This window comes from Notothenia rossii (genome assembly GCF_949606895.1).
Source record: "Notothenia rossii genome assembly, chromosome: 3".
NCBI lineage: Eukaryota > Metazoa > Chordata > Actinopteri > Perciformes > Nototheniidae > Notothenia > Notothenia rossii.
In genome coordinates this window covers 42,681,361-42,702,210 of record NC_136901.1, presented here as the reverse complement: position 1 = coordinate 42,702,210, position 20,850 = coordinate 42,681,361, and the positions used below count along the sequence as shown (strand labels likewise).

Sequence of the window (20,850 nt, the reverse complement as noted above, 5' to 3'; positions counted from 1 at the left end):
ATCAACATGTGTCCCCTCTTCTTCATGTCTCTTCTACATCAACATGTGTCCCCTCTTCTCCATGTCTCTTCTACATCAACATGTGTCCCCTCTTCTCCATGTCTCTTCTACATCAACATGTGTCCCCTCTTCTCCATGTCTCTTCTACATCAACATGTGTCCCCTCTTCTTCATGTCTCTTCTACATCAAAATGTGTCCCCTCTTCTTCATGTCTCTTCCACATCAACATGTGTCCCCTCTTCTTCATGTCTCTTCTACATCAACATGTGTCCCCCCCTCTTCTTCATGTCTCTTCTACATCAACATGTGTCCCCTCTCTTCAGGTCTCTTCTACATCAACATGTGTCCCTCTTCTTCATGTCTCTTCTACATCAACATGTGTCCCCTCTTCTTCATGTCTCCTCTACATCAACATGTGTCCCCTCTTCTCTATGTCTCTTCTACATCAACATGTGTCCCCTCTTCTCCATGTCTCTTCTACATCAACATGTGTCCCCTCTTCTCCATGTCTCTTCTACATCAACATGTGTCCCCTCTCTTCATGTCTCTTCTACATCAACATGTGTCCCCTCTTCTTCATGTCTCTTCTACATCAACATGTGTCCCCTCTTCTTCATGTCTCTTCTACATCAACATGTGTCCCCCTTCTTCATGTCTCCTCTACATCAACATGTGTCCCCTCTTCTCTATGTCTCTTCTACATCACCATGTGTCCCCTCTTCTTCATGTCTCTTCTACATCAACATGTGTCCCCCTCTTCTTCAGGTCTCTTCTACATCAACATGTGTCCCCTCTTCTTCATGTCTCTTCTACATCAACATGTGTCCCCCTCTTCTTCAGGTCTCTTCTACATCACATGTGTCCCCCCTTCTTCATGTCTCTTCTACATCAACATGTGTCCCCTCTTCTTCATGTCTCTACTACATCACCATGGTGTCCCCTCTTCTCAATGTCTCTTCTACATCAACATGTGTCCCCTCTTCTTCAGGTCTCTTCTACATCAACGTGTGTCCCCTCTTCCTCATGTCTCTTCTACATCAACATTGTGTCTCCCCGCTTCTCCATGTCTCTTCTACATCAACATGTGTCCCCTCTTCTTCATGTCTCTTCTACATCAACATGTGTCCCCTCTTCTTCATGTCTCTTCTACATCAACATGTGTCCCCTCTTCTCCATGTCTCTTCTACATCAAAATGTGTCCCCTCTTCTCCATGTCTCTTCTACATCAACATGTGTCCCCTCTTCTCAATTCAATTCAATTCAAAGGGGCTTTATTGGCATGAAAGTTAAATTAAACAATGTTGCCAAAGCATCACAATACAAAATAATTAACAACATTAACATCGGTTCAAATGTTTACATATTATTGATGATATATATATATACAGTGATACAATTACATTTCAACACGTGTGTGTGTGTGTGTGTGTGTGTGTGTGTGTGTGTGTGTGTGTGTGTGTGTGTGTGTGTGTGTGTGTGTGTGTGTGTGTGTGTGTGTGTGTGTGTGTGTGTGTGTGTGTGTGTGTGTGTGTGTGTGTGTGTGTGTGTGTGTGTGTGTGTGTGTGTGTGTGTGTGTGTGAGAGAGAGTCTCATTCACTGTCCCTCAGGTTGTGGCATGTGTATACATACAGGACTGTCTCAGAAAATTAGAATATTGTGATAAAGTTCTTTATTTTCTGTAATGCAATTAAAAAAACAAAAATGTCATACATTCTGGATTCATTACAAATCAACTGAAATATTGCAAGCCTTTTATTATTTTAATATTGCTGATTATGGCATACAGCTTAAGAAAACTCAAAAATCCTATCTCAAAAAATTAGAATAGTTCCTCAGACCAAGTAAAAAAAAAAGATTTATAACAGCAAAACACAATCAAACATTTGAAAATGTCCATTAATGCACTCAGTACTTGGTTGGGAATCCTTTTGCACGGATTACTGCATCAATGCGGCGTGGCATGGAGGCAATCAGCCTGTGGCATTGCTGAGGTGTTATGGATGCCCAGGATGCTTCAATAGCGGCCTTTAGCTCATTAGCATTGTTGGGTCTGGTGTCTTTCAGCTTCTTCTTCACAATACCCCACATATTCTCTATGGGGTTCAGGTCAGGGGAATTTGCAGGCCAATCGAGGACAGTAATGCCATGGTCAGTACACCAGTTACTGGTGGTTTTGGCACTGTGGGCAGGTGCCAGATCATGCTGGAAAATGAATTCCTCATCTCCATAGAGCTTTTCAGCAGACGGAAGCATGTAGTGCTCTAAAATCTCTTGGTACACAGCTGCATTTACTCTGGGCTTGATGAAACACAGTGGACCAACACCAGCAGCTGACATGGCTCCCCAAACCATCGCTGACTGTGGGAACTTCACACTGGATTTCAAGCAACTTGGATTTTGCTCCTCTCCAGCCTTTCTCCAGACTCTGGCGCCTTGACTTCCAAATGAAATACAAAACTTGCTTTCGTCTGAAAAGAGGACTTTGGACCACTGTGCAACTGTCCAGTGCTTCTTTTCCTTAGCCCAAGTCAGACGCCTCTTCCGTTGTCTTGAGTTCAGAAGTGGCTTGACCATGGGAATACTGCTATTGTAGCCCATTTCCCGGACACGTCTGTGAACAGTGACTTTTGATACCTGGACTCCAGCTTCAGTCCACTGTCTTTGAAGCTCCCCCAAATTCTGGAAGCGACTCTTCTTCACAATGCTGTTAAGGCTGCGGTCATCTCTCTTGGTTGTGCAGCGTTTCCTGCCACATTTCCCCCTTCCAACAGACTTTTTGTGGATGTGCTTTGAAACTGCACTCTGTGAACAGCTTGCTCTTTGAGAAATTTCTTTTTGTGTCTTACCCTCCTGATGGAGGGTGTCAATGACGGTCCTCTGGACAGCAGTCAGATCAGCAGTCTTCCCCATACTTGTGATTTAGTTTACTGAACCAAGCTGAGTGTTTTTCAAGGCTCAGGAAACCCTTGCAGGTGTTTCGAGTTAATTAGACGATTCAAGTGATTCGTTGAACACCCTACTAGTATACTTTTTCATGATATTCTAATATTTAGAGATAGGATATTTGAGTTTTCTTAAGCTGTATGCCATAATCAGCAATATTAAAATAATAAAAGGCTTGCAATATTTCAGTTGATTTGTAATGAATCCAGAATGTATGACATTTTTGTTTTTTTAATTGCATTACAGAAAATAAAGAACTTTATCACAATATTCTAATTTTCTGAGACAGTCCTGTATTGGCTTTTAGTTTCTTCTTCCCAATGTTGTAAATAGTTGTCTTTACATTGTGTTATAATGCGTTTGACTGTGATTGGTGTTTGGAGAGCAGTGTTGTTGAGAGACTGGTCAGAGTGGCTCTGAGAGGGGGCAGCTAGCCTCAGCACCAGCTGACATAGGGGACTCTTCTCTGGGGTTAGCTCTTGGCTTTGGAGGGCTTTGGAGTGGAGGGTGTCTCGGGGGCTGGACCTAAGGTGGTTAAAGAATGGTTTTGGCCCTTTTTGTTCATTTTGTTGCTCTCTTTGTGGTTACTATGCCCCTTTTTTATGATGTTTGAATCTTGTATTTGCATATCGACTTTTCTCTGTACTTATGCCTCTCTTTTAGGTTATTTTGTAACTAATGTCACACCTTTTGTGGGTATTTAAGAAGGGGCAGGTCAAATCTCCCTGCTCCTTTCCACAATAAAAAAACAACCAGTATAAGTGTACATGTTTTGTTTTAAAATAACTGCCATGAGTGGAATAAAGTAATAAATAAATACATTAAAGTTTTGAATCCCTCTCGTTTCAAATTAATACAAAACTCTAAAGAATAACATGTTAAAATGATCCCAGGATGTAAGAAGACAAAGAAATCACATCGACTTAAAATATATTTGACAAACAAACAAAGTTAACAGTTTTTTTTTACAACATGTCTTTAGAATCATTATTTTCAAATGGCTGCAGCTGTAGTTCCTGTCAGGTTCTCACTGTGGAGTAGGTGGATGCGGTGTCAGCATCTAAACAGGAAACACATAAAGACTATTGAATAGCTGTCATTAGGTGGCCACAATAATAGAAACACTAGTTCCCTGCACCTCGAGGCCTTTCAGAAGATTTTCAAGTTTACATTTATTTGATATAATAATAAACAGTTTGAAACTTCATTTAAACATAATACTTTCACCCTAACAGGAAGCAGAGGTGGAGGGGGGGTCCCCTTTTGGTTGGGACTAAAAGAAAAGTGGTATCAGTTTGGTTTAAAAGAGGAAATGAGAGAATTTTCGACTACTTTGAAACTTTTCATGTGCATTAAATCAAATGGCATTCTGTGCAGCACCTCGAGGCCTTTCAGAACATTTTTAAGTTTACATTTATTCGATATAATAACAGTTTGAAACTTTATTTAAACATAATGCTTTCATGCTTACAGGAGGGGGGGGGGGTCTATCAGAAGAGCGATATCGGTTTGGTTTAAAAGAAGAAATTGGAGATTTTCCGACTTTGAAACTTTTCATGTGCATTAAATCAAATGGCACCATGATAGTGCACAACATGATTTAAAATCAGTGCAGAGAAAGGCTCCTTTTGTCTACTATAACATACAAATAAATAATAATATTTATTATTATTGATAATAATAAAAAAAATTAAAAGAAGTAAAAAAAAAAAGTAAAATAAAAAAGAGAGCTAAATCAAAATCAATTAAAACATTTTTTAAAAGATATATAATTAAATATATATTAAAATAAATAATAATAATTTAAAAGCTATTAAACTACATTATTAAATAATCATGGCTTTAACCAACGTTTACATTACTGGAAATATATGAACATTAGCCATATTTAATGAAGTAATGCCTCATTTTCATATTTAAACTTAACGTATCATAAAACTGTATCTGTAGCATGTCTTATTATGGAAGAAAAAATATTGTGTTAATGTCAGTAATGAAGTGAGGGGGTTTTATGGTGATATATGCTATCTTGTTGGACACTATTCACCTGCAGTGTCCCACTTTAACACACTAAACAAGGTTTGTTTTAAAGTAATTATATTTACACATATGTTAACATGTTGTATCATGTCTCAACTCTAATCCATACAAAAACAGAAAGGTAACCTTGGTTATTATAGTTCATTGAGTTTCTGATAGTAACGGTGGGACTTTGGTTTCCAGCCAACTGTTTTGCATTAGTGTTACCATAGTGACATCCAAGTGTGAACCGATAGGAGCGTAGGAAACTGTGAGGCGGCGGTGGGCGGGGCTTCATCTTAAAACGACGGACAAGCGAAATAGACAGCAGTTTCTCGATGTTACGTAACAGTTTTTATCACGTGATATTATGCTCTGTTTCATGATGTAATTATTATGTCAATAGTGTAGGAACAGTTAGATCTTTTACTTCAGTAATAGTACTAATACTATACGCTGGAAAATACTCTTAATGGCACTTAATTTAAAGTATTCAACAAGTATCCTAAATGTAATAAGAGTAAAAACTACATATATTCTGTATTAATAAAAAAAAATGGAAAGAAAAAGCAGCAAATCTTCAACATTTGAGGTTTTTCAAATATTTGATCCCAGAAATAACAAAGAAATGATATTCTGTATCGTTGTTTCAGGTGTGCTCGGGTTTCATGTTAAAGATACTACATTACCACTTTATCTGTATCTGTAAGATAGGTTACGATTTAAAATAAATATAGGAAAGTTAAAAGTAGAATACCTCTGATCCTGATTGGCGGCCCTTCCTGTGTGACGGTAACATTGGTGTAATCAACATCTGCTTCATCTTCACCTGCAACACAAACAAGCTGAATTTAACTTTTAACTTGTGACATCACTATGTAACACTCGCGCTTCTATTGGCTAGCGCTGCAACACATTATACGTGAACATCAGCAGGAGAGGACTCTTTAAAGTAGAGACACTACATACTGATATACACCTGAACATCAGCAGGAGAGGACTCTTTAAAGTAGAGACACTACATACTGATATACACTTGAACATCAGCAGGAGAGGACTCTTTAAAGTAGAGACACTACATACTGATATACACCTGAACATCAGCAAGAGAGGACTCTTTAAAGTAGAGACACTACATACTGATATACACTTGAACATCAGCAGGAGAGGACTCTTTAAAGTAGAGACACTACATACTGATATACATCTTATCATCAGCAGGAGAGGACTCTTTAAAGTAGAGATACTACATACTGATGTACAACTGAACATCAGCAGGAGAAGACTCTTTAAAGTAGAGACACTACATACTGATATACACCTGAACATCAGCAAGAGAGGACTTTTTAAAGTAGAGACACTACATACTGATATACACTTGAACATCAGCAGGAGAGGACTCTTTAAAGTAGAGATACTACATACTGATTTACAACTGAACATCAACAGGAGAGGACTCTTTAAAGTAGAGACACTACATACTGATATACACCTGAACATCAGCAGGAGAGGACTCTTTAAAGTAGAGACACTACATACTGATATACACCTGAACATCAGCAGGACTCTTTAAAGTAGAGACACTACATACTGATATACACCTGAACATCAGCAGGAGAGGACTCTTTAAAATAGAGACAGTTAACACTTTTTTTGGATGTGTTTACTTCATAACCACGTTAAGGAGTTTCCCCGCAGTAAAGTGTTTGTGCAACCTCCTCATATCAAAGTATAGCTGAAACGGAAGAATGCATAATGTTCTTTTCTCGAGATGCAGGCTGACCTTTGTGGTTCCTCCTGAGGCCGAGCAGCATCAGAGAGCCCAGCGCGAGACACACACCAAACACAGGAAGTAAAACCAGAACAGAGGGGGGGGCAGGCGACTCCTGATGCACTGCTGCTAAACAGAAATACCACAGGTTGGCCTCATGCAGAAACAGAAAGTATACACCATGTCCGAGTGCTTTACAATAAACGTTTAGCTGGATAACAGAATAATTAATGGCCCGATTTCCCTGACATTTTGTGGAAATCACAGGCCAAGGTTGAACAAATTATAATTTGGAGTGGATTGAAATGAGGGGATCAGTACGAGATGTTTTCTGGACCTTTAAGGCTGATCTCACCTCTGACAGCCAGCCAACTGTCTGGTGATTGTCCACCATCAGAGATGTTACACTTGTAGAGTCCTTCACCAGATTTAGAAACCCTGTGGATGGTGATGTTTCCTGTAGAGCTGCTACTGATGAGGCGGCCATCTTTATAAAAGTCAGCTGACAGGGTGGAGGTCTGGTTTCTGCAGATAAGGGTCACAGATTCTCCCTCCATCACAGGGAGGAGAGGACTCTCCAGGATCACAGAACCACCTGAAGTCAGAAACATGTGAAGCAACCAAACAAGAAAAACTAGAAGTTTAGTGTCGTATCCAAAGATTGTTTAATGGATTTAGCCACTGTGGCATCACCTGTTGGTTTGTGGATTCTGGTTTTAAAGCATCCAGATTGGCGGTTTGGGCAACTCCAAGTTTTCTTGGTGTTTTTTGACCATCATAATCTTAACTGCATAATTTAAACTGCTTTTGGCTGTTTCCTTCTTTGTCTTTGGCCCTCCCCATTGGGTGTCCATACCTTGGATTTCATGTTTGGCCTTCTCAGTTTTGTGGTTGCTTTTGGTCGTCAACGTCATGGTTTCGGCCATTGTTTTGTGCCTTTGTTGGACATCCTAATCTTTGTTTTTGGTGCCTTTTGGCTGTCGCCGAAAGTTTTTTTGCTTTTTCTATCCTAGTTTTTGGCCTTCAAAATTGGGGCGTCCCTATATTGGTTTCAATGGGTTTTGGCCGTCTCTGTCTTTGGCCATCAGCATCATGGTTTTTAGCCGTTGCCATTTTGGTTTTTGGAAATTTTTGGACATTGCGTACTTGTTTTTTCAACAGTTTTTGGTTTCTCTTAGTCTTTAGCCATTGCCATCTTGTTATTTCGGAACCAGAAGGTACACTAGAGGGCGAATGCAGGACTACAACTGAACGCTGAAGACAAATCTTACAATTAACTTTTATGAATTGAACATTTTAAAGTTTTAAGACAAAAACATGTTCAACACTGTGTAAGCAACTTGTCAACCACCTTAAAGCAAACCCTGCTATAACAAGAAGTTGCATGTCAGAAAAACACAGAAACAGGTTGTTAGCAGCACTTGAACGTACCACCAATGCTGTTGAATTAGCATGTTCAAACTGTTGTTGTTGAAACCCACCGGTCACAGTGATGTTGACGCTGTTGCTGCACCTTCCTGCCTCAGACTCACACCAGTAAACCCCAGAGTCAAGGCTGTAAAGGTCATCAATAACACAGTGGTAGGTTTTTTTTCTGTCTGAGTAATTCAAACACTCTTCATTTGTGTTTCTGGATGTGTTCCTCTTCACTTTCCAGTCAGAATAATTTCCCTCACAGCTTATATAGACGGACTCGTACTTAAAGAACTGGGATTTGTTGGGCAGGGCTCTCAGAGTGGCTGCAAGGAAAGAAAAAAGACATTTTAAAATTGTAATTGCACCTCACCAGAAAACTGTTTTGCAGAAAAACTAAATGTGTAGACGTTCGATAACTGTCCTCACAAGGTCTTTCTTTTTGTTTCACAACGGATGTTATTCGAGCAATAAGCGAGGCGTCAATGTGATCAGAAACAAACCTCTTAGCTGCGTTCACTGTCAGCTAATATTGTCACAGTAATTTTGTTTAGTACATTCTCTATTTATTTATTTTATATTTATTTAACACAATTCCCTCTCGGTCGGTCTGACATCAGCCAGATCTGCAGCTTCAGGTTACATTGCATTTAGCTGCTTTCATGTTGGCCTGAAACCACAACAAGATAATCGTTTTGAAGACAAAGCTGCGTCTACACATCTCTGCTTTTAAGGTGATGCAAACATATGGAACCACATGAGGAACGTGTGAAAAGTAGTTTATCAAAGCTACAGTGAGGTAGAGCTGCGTAAAGATGAGGATGATTCACCTTTATTGGATAAAAGCATTTCTGGTGATTGCTGATCATTTTGAGTATTATTCGTTACAGATTATTCCCTCTTGTAGTTTCCACTGTGAAGATGCAACAGAAAGTTTCATGAAGCGAGGATTACTTTTAAATAAGAGAAAGTAAATAACAACACTTAACGTAGATGTCATTCAAGATTCAAACTATGCATACTTAAGACAAAGAAATAAAGAAATACAAGCAAGCAATTTTACGCTGCTTGAAAAATGCATGAATTGGCGAAAATGTACATATTATTCCTTTAATTATATTGTATTTTGTGTATATTACTGTAAATATTCAATTTAATTGTTTGAATGTTATACAAGTAGATAGTTATATATTTGCTCTTTTTTTACATCTTAATTCCAAAGCAGATTCCTTGACTCTGCATAATACTATAACTCTGATAATAAATAGAATACATACTGTTTGCTGTAATGATATATAATCTACTCACCGAGCATCGTGCACAGTGTGGTGAGCTCCATGCTGACTGGCTGACTCTCATCATACAGTCACGGTTGTATTGAGAGGCAGCAGCTTCCTGCTTCTCTCTCTCCTCACATGTGTGAAATATGTCACAGCCTCCATTTTATCTGTAGTTGTGTTGCATTTATAGAAAAAAAAGAAATACAGAAATATTTATCTTTGCGAGAGGATAATCTGATTTTCAGCATTAGCATCTTTACTATAAAACATCACTCTTTATATTGCAATATTTATATCATATATTCTCACTTTTTTTAATTCTTAATATATACATATTTTAATCATATTTTGATTCGATTTTCAGACTTCAGAATGGATTTCAACGAATTTCGAGCTGAGACGGATAAGGACATAAAGCAAATTATGCAACTGACAACAGAACTACGCATCGATCAAACAAAAACGAGCGACAGAGTGGATCAGGTGGAGTGCCGTGTTGGTGAGATGAATCCAATAGCTGCGGGAAAGGCTCTCATAGAACCACGTGACCAAGATACCCGGAGCATGGAACGGGACACCGGGCAGCGACAACGATGGGAAGTGGATAATAAACAACGGAGCAGTCGGAGCATTACTGAACTGGTACAGGAGGCAGAGAAGAACCTTGGCATATGTGAGTGAAAACAGTATGCAGATCACGGTTGAAACGGCTATTATGTTTAAGAACTGTGGTTAGTCTTTCTTGCATGTATGCCTACTTATGTTCATTAAGGATAACCGTATGAGCCTGGTTAGAGGCTTTAGTTATTTTTTCCTTATTAGACAAGAAACCCTTTACGGCATGTAATGTTTGTTTTTGTTTTCTGCTTCATTTTTGGATTATTCTCTTTGTTTAAGCCCATCTTCTTCTTCTTCTTCGATATATATATATGTAAAAAGTATGAAAGGGGTTGTGACCGCAAAAATGCCAATTAACTCCATGGCAAATACAGGCATGTTATATTGTTTTTGTGATTTATGTGTACGTCAGTAGGTGTTATATGTTTTTTAGGTTTACAGTTTTGGGTCCTTATCAAGTATTTAAAAAAGGTTGACGAAGTTGTATCACTCATTTTAGATGATACATGACATGTACTAGACTATTACGATTGCAATTTATAACTGTAAGCTAATGTCTCTGAAAGAAATGAAGTTTTTACTTAAAAATAATATTACAATTATTTGTGTGCAGGAAACACATTCTAATTTGGAAAACGAGTTGAAATGGAAATCAGATTGGGGTGGAGATATTTATTTCATTCATGGCACTACTAATAGTAGGGGTGTTATGTTTATGTTTAAAAGATCAATTCAACACTTAGTTCATTCTGTACAACTGATTAAGGTGGATTATGGAGGTGACAGTGGATGACTTGCACGTAAATATCATTCATATCTATGGGCCAAATGATGATAATCCACATTTTTCGAGGAGATCCATAAAGTTATCTCCTCTCTAAAAAATAACCAAAATATTATAGTTGGAGATTTCAATACGGTGTTAAACATAAGTAAGGATCATACAGGCACTCATTCTTTTAATAATCACCCACAGGCCTTAAATGAAATCCAACAACTCAAGGCATCATTAGATTTAGTGGATATTTGGAGACAAAAAAATCCAAATTCCAGCAGGTATACATGGCGCAGGGGACAACAAGCTAGTCGCATTGACTACTTTCTCATCACCTTTTCCCTGGTTCACAAAGTATTCAAATGTAGTATTGGTGAGCGATTAAGATCTGACAGTGGTGGGCCGTCAGGGCCAGCAAGGCCTTCTCTGCTGGCCTAAACATCATCAGAATATAAATTAAATTTTGATATATTTTTTCCACAAATATGTATTAAATTATTCCCTGTAGTCTATTCTCTTCATTTCATAGCTTTCCTCTTGGTTGCGCTGCTTCCAGCCTCAGAACGAGATTTGGAGGGTTGGCCTTTATGTTAGAGCTTTTATCCAATCATATTTCAGCCATAATGTGTTGCCAGGGTCCAAGAAATCTGCCCTTAGGCCTTCAGAATCAACAGTGCGGGCGCCTGTAGATTAAAGTGAACGGAAACAAAACTGTGGCGTTAACCAATCAGATTTTGAGTTGGCGACAACGGGCCAGCTAGCAGGCGTACGATGACGTTAGCACGTGCACGTCTTTTGATTGGATACGCACTATTGAGAGGCAGAGCTATGTAGAGCTAGCAAACTGAACTTGAATTTGAACGAGCTAATTTGTGTAGATTTCTACAAGCTGTTTTTTTTCAACCCACAATGGCTGAAGGAGGAGAAGAGATCGATTTGGTCGCAGATATAATTACAACGCCATTTTCAAGACGAACTTTTCAAGAAAAGCTAGACATCGTGAGAAGAGAACGGCCAACCCCGACGCTAGCGAGCCTATCACAGCGGGGGAAAGGGTTTGTCCGCCACTTTCAAATCACTAACTGAGAGCGGTACCCCTGGCTCACAGCCTCCGAGAGGCACTGCAAATTGTACTGCTGGGAGTGCCTGCTATTTGCAACTGATCGATTTGGTGTTTGGAGCCACACTGGATTTGCAAACTTGAGTTGTCTAACCAAGGCAGCAACGAGACACCAAAGCACGGCTGGGCACTTACAAGCAATGGTGCTTTTGAAAACCTTTGGGGACACCCGAGTGGATCTACAGCTCAACGAACAAGTGCGCCGGGAAACGGAGCTCCACAACGAAAGGGTGAACAAAAATAGGGAAATATTGAAAAGACTGATTGATTGTGTCCTGTTTTTGGGTAAACAGGAACTTTCATTTAGGGGACACGATGAAAGCGCCGAGTCCAGAAACAGAGGAAACTACGTGGAGCTTCTTTCTTTGCTTGCTGAGAACAACACAGACTTGCATTACCACCTGTCGACAAACAAAGTGTTTACTGGGACGTCAGGCAAAATACAAAACGACCTGATTTATGCTATTGCTGAAGTGATGGGAGAAGAGATCAAAATGGAGATTAAAAAAGCACCCTTTGTCGCTGTTATGGTGGACGAAACGACAGACGTGGGTAATGTAGCACAACTGGCACTTGTCCTGCGTTATGTGACGGACACAGGTGTCAAGGAGCGGTTTGTCAGATTTGAAGATGTTACAAGCGGCAAGCGAGCTGATGACATTGCCGCTCTTATTTTCCGTTTCATGGAGGAATATGAATGTAGTCTGGATAAAGTTGTGGCACAGTGTTATGATGGCGCAGCGGTCATGGCATCTGGACTAAACGGGGTGCAGGCTAAAGTTAAGGAGAGGGCACCTATGGCCTTATTCATTCACTGCTATGCACATCGACTAAATTTAGTACTGACTCAAGGGGCCTCAAAGCTTAAAGAATGCAAGGTCTTTTTTGCCAGCCTCAATGGCCTTGCAGCATTTTTCTCCAGATCCCCTAAGCGCACGCAACTGCTGGATGACATTTGCAAGCGTCATCTTCCTAATGTTGCACCAACGCGGTGGCAATATACATCGAGATTGGTCAATGCAGTCTTTGAGAAGAGAGTTTCCCTAAAGGAGGTGTTTGACCACATACTGGAACATCATGAGGAGTATGATGGGGATACTATGCTTAGCGCTGATGGATTTAATGCACGTCTGGATGATTTTGAGTTTTGTTTTTTGCTTGAAACATTCAATGGGATTTTTAAGCATTCAGATGTGCTCTTTGGAATACTACAGAAACAAACATTGGATGTACAATTCTGTCTGACAAGGGTGAACGAGTTTTGTGACACAATTGAGCGAGAGAGGTGCCAGTTTCGTCAGATCTACGAGGACACAGCGCGCATCTCAAGTGGTCCGAGCGCACGCAGAGGCCCACGTACAGCACAAGGAGACCTTCGCGCATACTACCAACAACTCCACAGCAATATTCTGGACAACATTCTTTGCCAGATACGGAGTAGGTTTCAAGACCACGAAAAATTAATGTTTCTCTCCCTCCTGGACCCCCAGCACTTTCAGACCTACCGGAAAAAATTCCCGCATACAGCCTTAGCCAAATTAACACAGAGTCACGGAACACTGTTCGATCTGTCCCGGCTAAAAACAGAACTGACTGTAATGTATGCCATGACTGATTTTGAAGGGAAAAGTCCCATTGATCTCCTTGATTTCCTTAAGCAGAAAAATCTGAGTGAGAGCATGGGGCAGCTTTACACATTGGCATGTGTGGCAGTGACTATCCCTGTGTCCACTGCTTCTGTCGAGCGGTCATTCTCGGCCTTAAAGCGAATTAAAACTTATGCCAGAAATTCTACTGGACAGACTAGGCTTTCATCATTAGCCTTCATGTCTATAGAAAATGACTTATTGGTGGAACTGAAACGCACAGATAAACTGTACAACAGAGTCATTGAAGTCTTCTTGAGGAAAGAAAGGAGGATGGATTTTGTATTCAAATAATCAGTTGTTTTGGTGAGTACAAAGCATTTTATTTTTTATTTTAATATATTTTTGTCATTTTATGTCGTTAATATTAAATCAATATTAACGAATTAATATATATGTAATTAAAATGACAAATATATAAAAAATAAATGTTTGATGCTTCTGCAAGAGATATAGAGATGTGTGTGGCGCACTGGCTCAGCTGTGCAGTAAAAGTACTCAAGGAGACTTGTTGAATTGTTTTGGTTTAACCTTTATCAAAGTGGACATTCAGTGCTAGGAATACACTTTCACCACTGTCGCAAATATATCCTCATGAACAAATGCAAATTATTTGTTTGTTTTCTTTTATTTTCAGTGAATAGTTTGTGTCTTTATCGTCACGTTTCTTAAATGAAACTGCTTTGGGTGCGACAATGCGCTGTTTAGTGAACAAACTTGGTTTGGTGGACTTAATAAAACTTTGTAGACTAATGCCTTAAAAGCCCCTTTTATTTTTAAGTTTTGACCGTATCCAAGCGATCTTAAAGCTGGTAGTTTAACACTCTTAATTGTAAATGCGGATATATTGATTATAAATGCTTCGGAAATATTAATATAACTCTGTTGTACTTGACTATGTTAAGGTGATGCAACGCCCGGTTATACTGCGTTTCTGTCTAAATGTATAGTTTCTAGAGCCATGGCGTCATAATGATGGTATTAAGAGGTGGAATAATTCAGGTAGGACTGTGTAGGACATCACTGAAGGCCTAGGTGTGAAATGCACGGCCCGCCACTGAGATCTGACCATGCCATCGTAACACTGCAAATGATTACAGCAGAATATCCCAGAGGGCGGGGGTATTGGAAATTCAACCTATAACTTTTAAATGATACGGATTTTATTGAAAAAAAGAAAGAACTAATCAAAGATTTTTTTCAAATTAATAATAATTCATGGGACCCTCACAACGTCTGGGAAGCCTTTAAGTGTGTTTTTAGAGGACACGCTGTTAAGATGGGGTCATGGAAACAAAAACAATATTTGATAAAGGAGAAGAGTCTAATAGAGGAGGTGAATGAATCGATTAAAACGTTGGATTAAAAGCAATCGTTATGCAGAGAAACAACTTATTTGATAAAAAATAAACAACTAGAACTGGAACATTTATACTCTGAGCGTGTGAATGGTATCATGTATAGATCCCGTGCCACATGGATGGAAAAAGGGGAAAAGTGCACGGCTCATTTTTTAAGACAAAAGACCCATTATGAGCCTGTTTACTCCAAATGGTATTCTACTCACATCTCCACAGGAAATATTAGCTGGAGAGGTGGATTATTTTAAAAGCTTATCTGCTCTGGCTCCAGAGTCTCCTGTAGGATCCAATATTGAGTTATTTTTTCTAAAGAATGGTGATCAGATACTGTCAGTAGATCAACTAAGTTATGAAGGAAACATTTTAGAAGAAGAGTTCCTGGATGCTATTAATTCCTTCGCTCCTGGTAAATCCCCAGGGATCAACGGTATACCTGTTGAAGTTTATAAAACCTTCTACACAGAAATTAAAAACCTCTATTGGCATCCTTTAACTACTCCTTTACACAAGGAATATGATCAGAGACACAGAAAGAGGGCATCATCACATGGTTACTGAAGCAAGACCCAGAGGGGCATTACAAGAGCCCTGTTTATATGAAGCTTTGAAACTCTTTCTATCAGAATTAGAAACAATTCATAACAGGCTTAAGATCAAATGGTATTGAAACAAAAGTAACATTATATGCAGATGATGCCACTTTCTTTCTGCAGCCTGAAAAAACTGCATTAGATGCCCTCATAGGTGATTTAAATAGCTTTTCTAAATGAGTTGGGCAAAGGCCTAACTTTGATAAATGCTGTATTATGAGAATAGGAACATTAAGAGGCACAGATTTCGAGCTACAATGCTCAGCTCGAGTCAAATGGTGTAATGGTTCAGTGGATGTTCTGGGAATTCATATTCCAGAAAATCTCAAAGATCTATTTATGGTACATTTTGAGCGAAAAATGCAGAAAACGGAGAAAATAATTCAATCTTGGAACATTAATTAATGCTCTTGTGATTCCACAGTTTGTTTATCTCTTGATTTCACTTCCCTCCCCAGAGGCGTCTTTTTTTAAAAGCTTTGAACAACGAATGTTTAAGTTCATCTGGAATAATAAGCCTGACAAGATAAAAAGGCAATACATATATAATACACTTGAAAATGGTGGACTAAACTTAACCTGTTAAACCCCGAGCCTGTTTTAAAGGTTTCAGGCTCAAAAATGACATTCCCAGAACAAATGACCATATCTTCCTTTCTAAAAGGGTTAAATTAATAATCTTTTTTCTCAAAGTAATGATAAACCTGTCAGTTGGAAGTAAAAAACTCAGATTCAATATAGATGTTTTTTATTTTAAAGAAAATTCAGATTGAACATGGAAAAAACTGTAAATTATAGTGTCTGTCCAAAACATATTTTGTACTTATAGTGAAAACTAACCTTGGATGATGGGTTAGTAGACTAAAAGCTTTAGGAATCCAAAGTACAACATATAATAAGTAACCTGTATCAAGATGGATGCAAAACAAGTGATATTTGACCTTTTTGGACAGATTTAGCAAAATAAAAACTCTTCTGGGGCCATTTGGGTGGATTTTTCATATCTCTGGCCCCCCCTGCTGGATTTTTACATGTGACATCTCTTTCTAACCGTCAGAGCCACTGGAATCGAGGGGAACTCCCACATGGTCCTTTGGTCATGTGTGTGTATTATACTGCCGCATAGCCAAGACCGGAAGCAGCAGCCACTCTGATGGCTAACATTAGCAGCTAACTTTTGCTCTGCGATTTTTACATAAAAATGGAATTATGGATTATGAATAATTCCAATGATTGCCCAGGAACTTTATCAACCAATGGATTAACCGATTCAGCCGCGTTTTTTCTCGTATTAATGCCATTGAACACGTCTTTTGATCAGATTAACAGCTACGGTGAGACGATCTCCCTAGAAACTACGTAAAAGTACATGTTGTGATGTCTGTCTTTGCTTCCCCTGTCGCAAATTCGGATCACTCAGTGATGATACTATATACCTAAATAATCTGTGGAATCTCAGCTTTAATCGAATATCTTGTATGTGCAGCTACGATAAGTAATAAGGGTACTTTTATCTTGAGTTCTGTGCCAATGTCCGTTAGCATTTTTCGCTAAGGGGTCATTTAGATGCTTCTTATGAGACTTGTGTTTTGTTTTGGTAAAAATGGTTTATATCGTCAATTAGCTGAGATTATTTCCGTTAATCTGGTATAACACATTAATAGGTTCTTAAATATTAAGATCCCCTGAGACACAGTGTCCTGAAGAGAAAAAAAACATTTGGCAGCAATGAATTCATCCTTAAAAGCATCTTGGATAATAAGATGTATCATAATAGTCTTTGGAGAACAAGTCAGAACTTATTTTCAGGGCATTTATCTTTTGACGGTAAACTGTTTCCCTTTTTCCAATTAAAACCTCACCACTGTGAATGGTTATTCAAAGAAATATTAGTATAAGTCTCACCATTTGTTAGAGATGCATTGAAGGCTTGGTTGAGTTTCCAGTATTACCCCCCAGGCACACCAGAAGAAATCCAAAATCAATGAATATGGTTGAACTCAGAAGTTTTAATAGATGGAAAACCACTATTATGGGAAAGTCTCCTGAGAAAAGGAATTATTTTTTCATGAATGATTTACTAGATAGCAGGTAATTTAATTTGATATCAGTGTTTCCGCTGTATGTATGGTCAGATATGTGATTTCCTTCACTTTAACCAGCTGCTTTCAGCTATCCAACTAACTGGAAACGTAAATTAAAAAAAGATGGAAAACGACAACAGGTCTGTACACCTCATACAAGAAGTCAGAAAAAGCTATCAAAAATGAAAATAAATAGAATCATTTATAACCACTGTTTATAGAGCAAGGGCCTTATTGCTTTTCCTCATGTGGTCTGTTCTTTCTGGGAAGAAGAATTTAATATTCTGATACCCTGGAAAACATTTTTTAGAAACAAAACAACAATTGATTCAAGAATCTTCCAACTGAAGATATTTTACAAGATTATCGCTACAAAAAAACAACTCAACACTTTTAATATCGAACCGTCACCACTTTGTAGATTCTGTGGGGAGGAAGAGGAAGACCAGATGCATTTATTTTTTTATTGTCCATACGTTGCAAGACTGTGGACTGAGATTCAAAATTGGCTTAAGACACTTTATATTGATTTTGCATTGACTCCCTTTGGTCTTTTGTCTGGGCTTTTGGAGGAGGACAATACACAGGTGATGAATACAATTATTCTTCTGGCAAAAATACTTATTTTTAAAGCTCACTCAAGGGGAAGTCTGAATTTAAGGTATGTGAAAAGTAGATTAAAAACACAATTTATTTCGGAAAGGATGATTGCCACAAAGAATCAAAGGATGGCTCAACACGCCATGACATGGGAAACAATCAGCTCTAGCGAAGAGTGGGATAAAAAGGAATAATAAATGCTTTTGATGATATTGGACTGTCAACCTATGTTTTGTTTTGTTTATGAAATGTTGAAGTGACCAACTGACTATTTTATTATTTTCTTTTCTGCTTTTTTTTTTGTCTGAGATAGGAATGTCTCTTTTTGTTATTGTAATGTCCATGTTTTGTATCTGTAGCCTGTACAATAAATAATAATACAAAAATCATTTAAAAAAATCATCTTTTGTTAGATTTTTTTGTGGTAGGATTTAAGATATTGATTGTAATATAACTTTTTGTATCATGTTTATTGTTGTAGTGAAACCTGATTTAACGAAACCGATCATTGATTTCGAATTACATTGTTTAATTGTTGCTGTGTGACCATCGTAGTGGGCTCCTTCTAGAAGAAAGAAAAAAGGTCAAAGTATTATTAGTTATTTGATGTGATGATCAGTGAAACCCCAGAAAAGACTCTGTATTTACCACCAGTCACATGACAGAGAATTATTTAGGTTTTCCCCATAGACTTTCCCCCCAAAAGGGGCGGGACCATGACGTAGAGTGAAAGTACCCGGATTTTCTGCTCGGAGTGACAACAGCATGGCTCACTAACCCCATTCCAAACCGCCCCCTACCCACTCCCCTCTAACAGAGTGAACTCCGTCAGGGTCTCTCGGCAGTGTTAATAAATACTTCTGATGTTATAAGCTCCTTAGTTTTTGAAACAGTCCCATACAAAATATTTATAATTTATTATAATAAAATGGACCCGTTTTCTAGACTAGACACGGGTATATGATGAAACAAATATGAGGTAACCATGGCGTTGTTAACATGAAGCGAATGGAATTAACGTGTATGTTTAACACGTGATTATGCTAATAGCACCTGTATTATGATTAGGGAGCGGTTTGGAACTGGGCCAAGGAAAGCAAGTGGAACCTGACGCAGCCAGTTACGCGGTGACGCGGTGACGCAGATATAAAGACGTAGTGGAAACACATGCTTCATTCATTCATTGAGAGGCAGTGGAGCTACTTTCTACTTTGAGACTTTAAACAGAGAGTTTTTATGGTTCACTTCGGGGTTTTCGTGCTGGGCTTCTCTTTGGCTTTCTGGAGCTTCACGGCAGGTGTTCCGGATTAACTTGTTTCCCGATCAACTTGTTTCCCGATCAACCCGTTTCAGTGGGGTGCGTGGCTTTCGACTGAAATACACATTTCGATCGCTTTCTTCTGTCGTTTACAGTGGCGGGCCGTGCATTTCACACCTAGGCCTTCAGTGATGTCCTACACAGTCCTACCTGAATTATTCCACCTCTTAATACCATCATTATGATGCCATGGCTCTAGAAACTATACATTTAGACAGAAACGCAGTATAACCGGGCGTTGCATCACCTTAACATAGTCAAGTACAACAGAGTTATATTAATATTTCCGAAGCATTTATAATCAATATATCCGCATTTACAATTAAGAGTGTTAAACTACCAGCTTTAAGATCGCTTGGATACGGTCAAAACTTAAAAATAAAAGGGGCTTTTAAGGCATTAGTCTACAAAGTTTTATTAAGTCCACCAAACCAAGTTTGTTCACTAAACAGCGCATTGTCGCACCCAAAGCAGTTTCATTTAAGAAACGTGACGATAAAGACACAAACTATTCACTGAAAATAAAAGAAAACAAACAAATAATTTGCATTTGTTCATGAGGATATATTTGCGACAGTGGTGAAAGTGTATTCCTAGCACTGAATGTCCACTTTGATAAAGGTTAAACCAAAACAATTCAACAAGTCTCCTTTAGTACTTTTACTGCACAGCTGAGCCAGTGCGCCACACACATCTCTATATCTCTTGCAGAAGCATCAAACATTTATTTTTTATATATTTGTCATTTTAATTACATATATATTAATTCGTTAATATTGATTTAATATTAACGACATAAAATGACAAAAATATATTAAAATAAAATAAAAAATAAAATGCTTTGTACTCACCAAAACAACTGATTATTTGAATACAAAATCCATCCTCCTTTCTTTCCTCAAGAAGACTTCAATGACTCTGTTGTACAGTTTATCTGTGCGTTTTAGTTCCACCAATAAGTCATTTTCTATAGACATGAAGGCTAATGATGAAAGCCTAGTCTGTCCAGTAGAATTTCTGGCATAAGTTTTAATTCGCTTTAAGGCCGAGAATGACCGCTCGACAGAAGCAGTGGACACAGGGATAGTCACTGCCACACATGCCAATGTGTAAAGCTGCCCCATGCTCTCACTCAGATTTTTCTGCTTAAGGAAATCAAGGAGATCAATGGGACTTTTCCCTTCAAAATCAGTCATGGCATTGTCACGGCTTGGCTCTCAGCCATAACAAACGCAGCGATGAGACGACGACGTGAGTACGGAAAAAAGAGGAGTTTATTCACACTCCCCAAAACAACCGACCACCAAACAG

The 20,850-nt window shown here is 38.6% G+C and overlaps 2 protein-coding genes across 5 annotated transcripts in view; one reads left to right on the top strand and one right to left on the bottom strand.

Moving 5' to 3' along the window:
• Positions 1 to 3,857: 3,857 nt before the first annotated feature.
• LOC307032801 (low affinity immunoglobulin gamma Fc region receptor II-like) lies at positions 3,858 to 18,523 on the bottom strand. Of its 4 annotated transcripts, none has more exons than XM_079671067.1 (7): positions 17,443 to 18,523; positions 9,456 to 9,594; positions 8,216 to 8,473; positions 7,090 to 7,329; positions 6,747 to 6,863; positions 5,721 to 5,792; positions 3,858 to 4,004 (listed from the first exon to the last, which is right to left on the bottom strand). In XM_079671067.1, exons 2-7 carry the CDS (start codon positions 9,484 to 9,486, stop codon positions 3,964 to 3,966), a joined length of 759 nt encoding a protein of 252 aa, XP_079527193.1. In that variant the 5' UTR covers positions 9,487 to 9,594; positions 17,443 to 18,523; the 3' UTR covers positions 3,858 to 3,963. The 4 variants fall into 4 exon arrangements, with proteins under 4 accessions (XP_079527193.1, XP_079527195.1, XP_079527194.1 ...); XM_079671069.1 differs by having other exon boundaries at positions 6,747 to 6,860; XM_079671068.1 differs by lacking the exon at positions 17,443 to 18,523 and adding an exon at positions 9,737 to 9,837.
• Positions 9,785 to 20,850, top strand: part of LOC307032800 (uncharacterized protein) — a 25,825-nt gene continuing 14,759 nt past the window's right edge. The window contains exon 1 of the mRNA XM_079671066.1: positions 9,785 to 10,100. Within this exon, the coding sequence (XP_079527192.1) occupies positions 9,800 to 10,100 (301 nt within the window). The 5' untranslated portion in view covers positions 9,785 to 9,799. The remainder of the gene's footprint in view (positions 10,101 to 20,850) is intronic.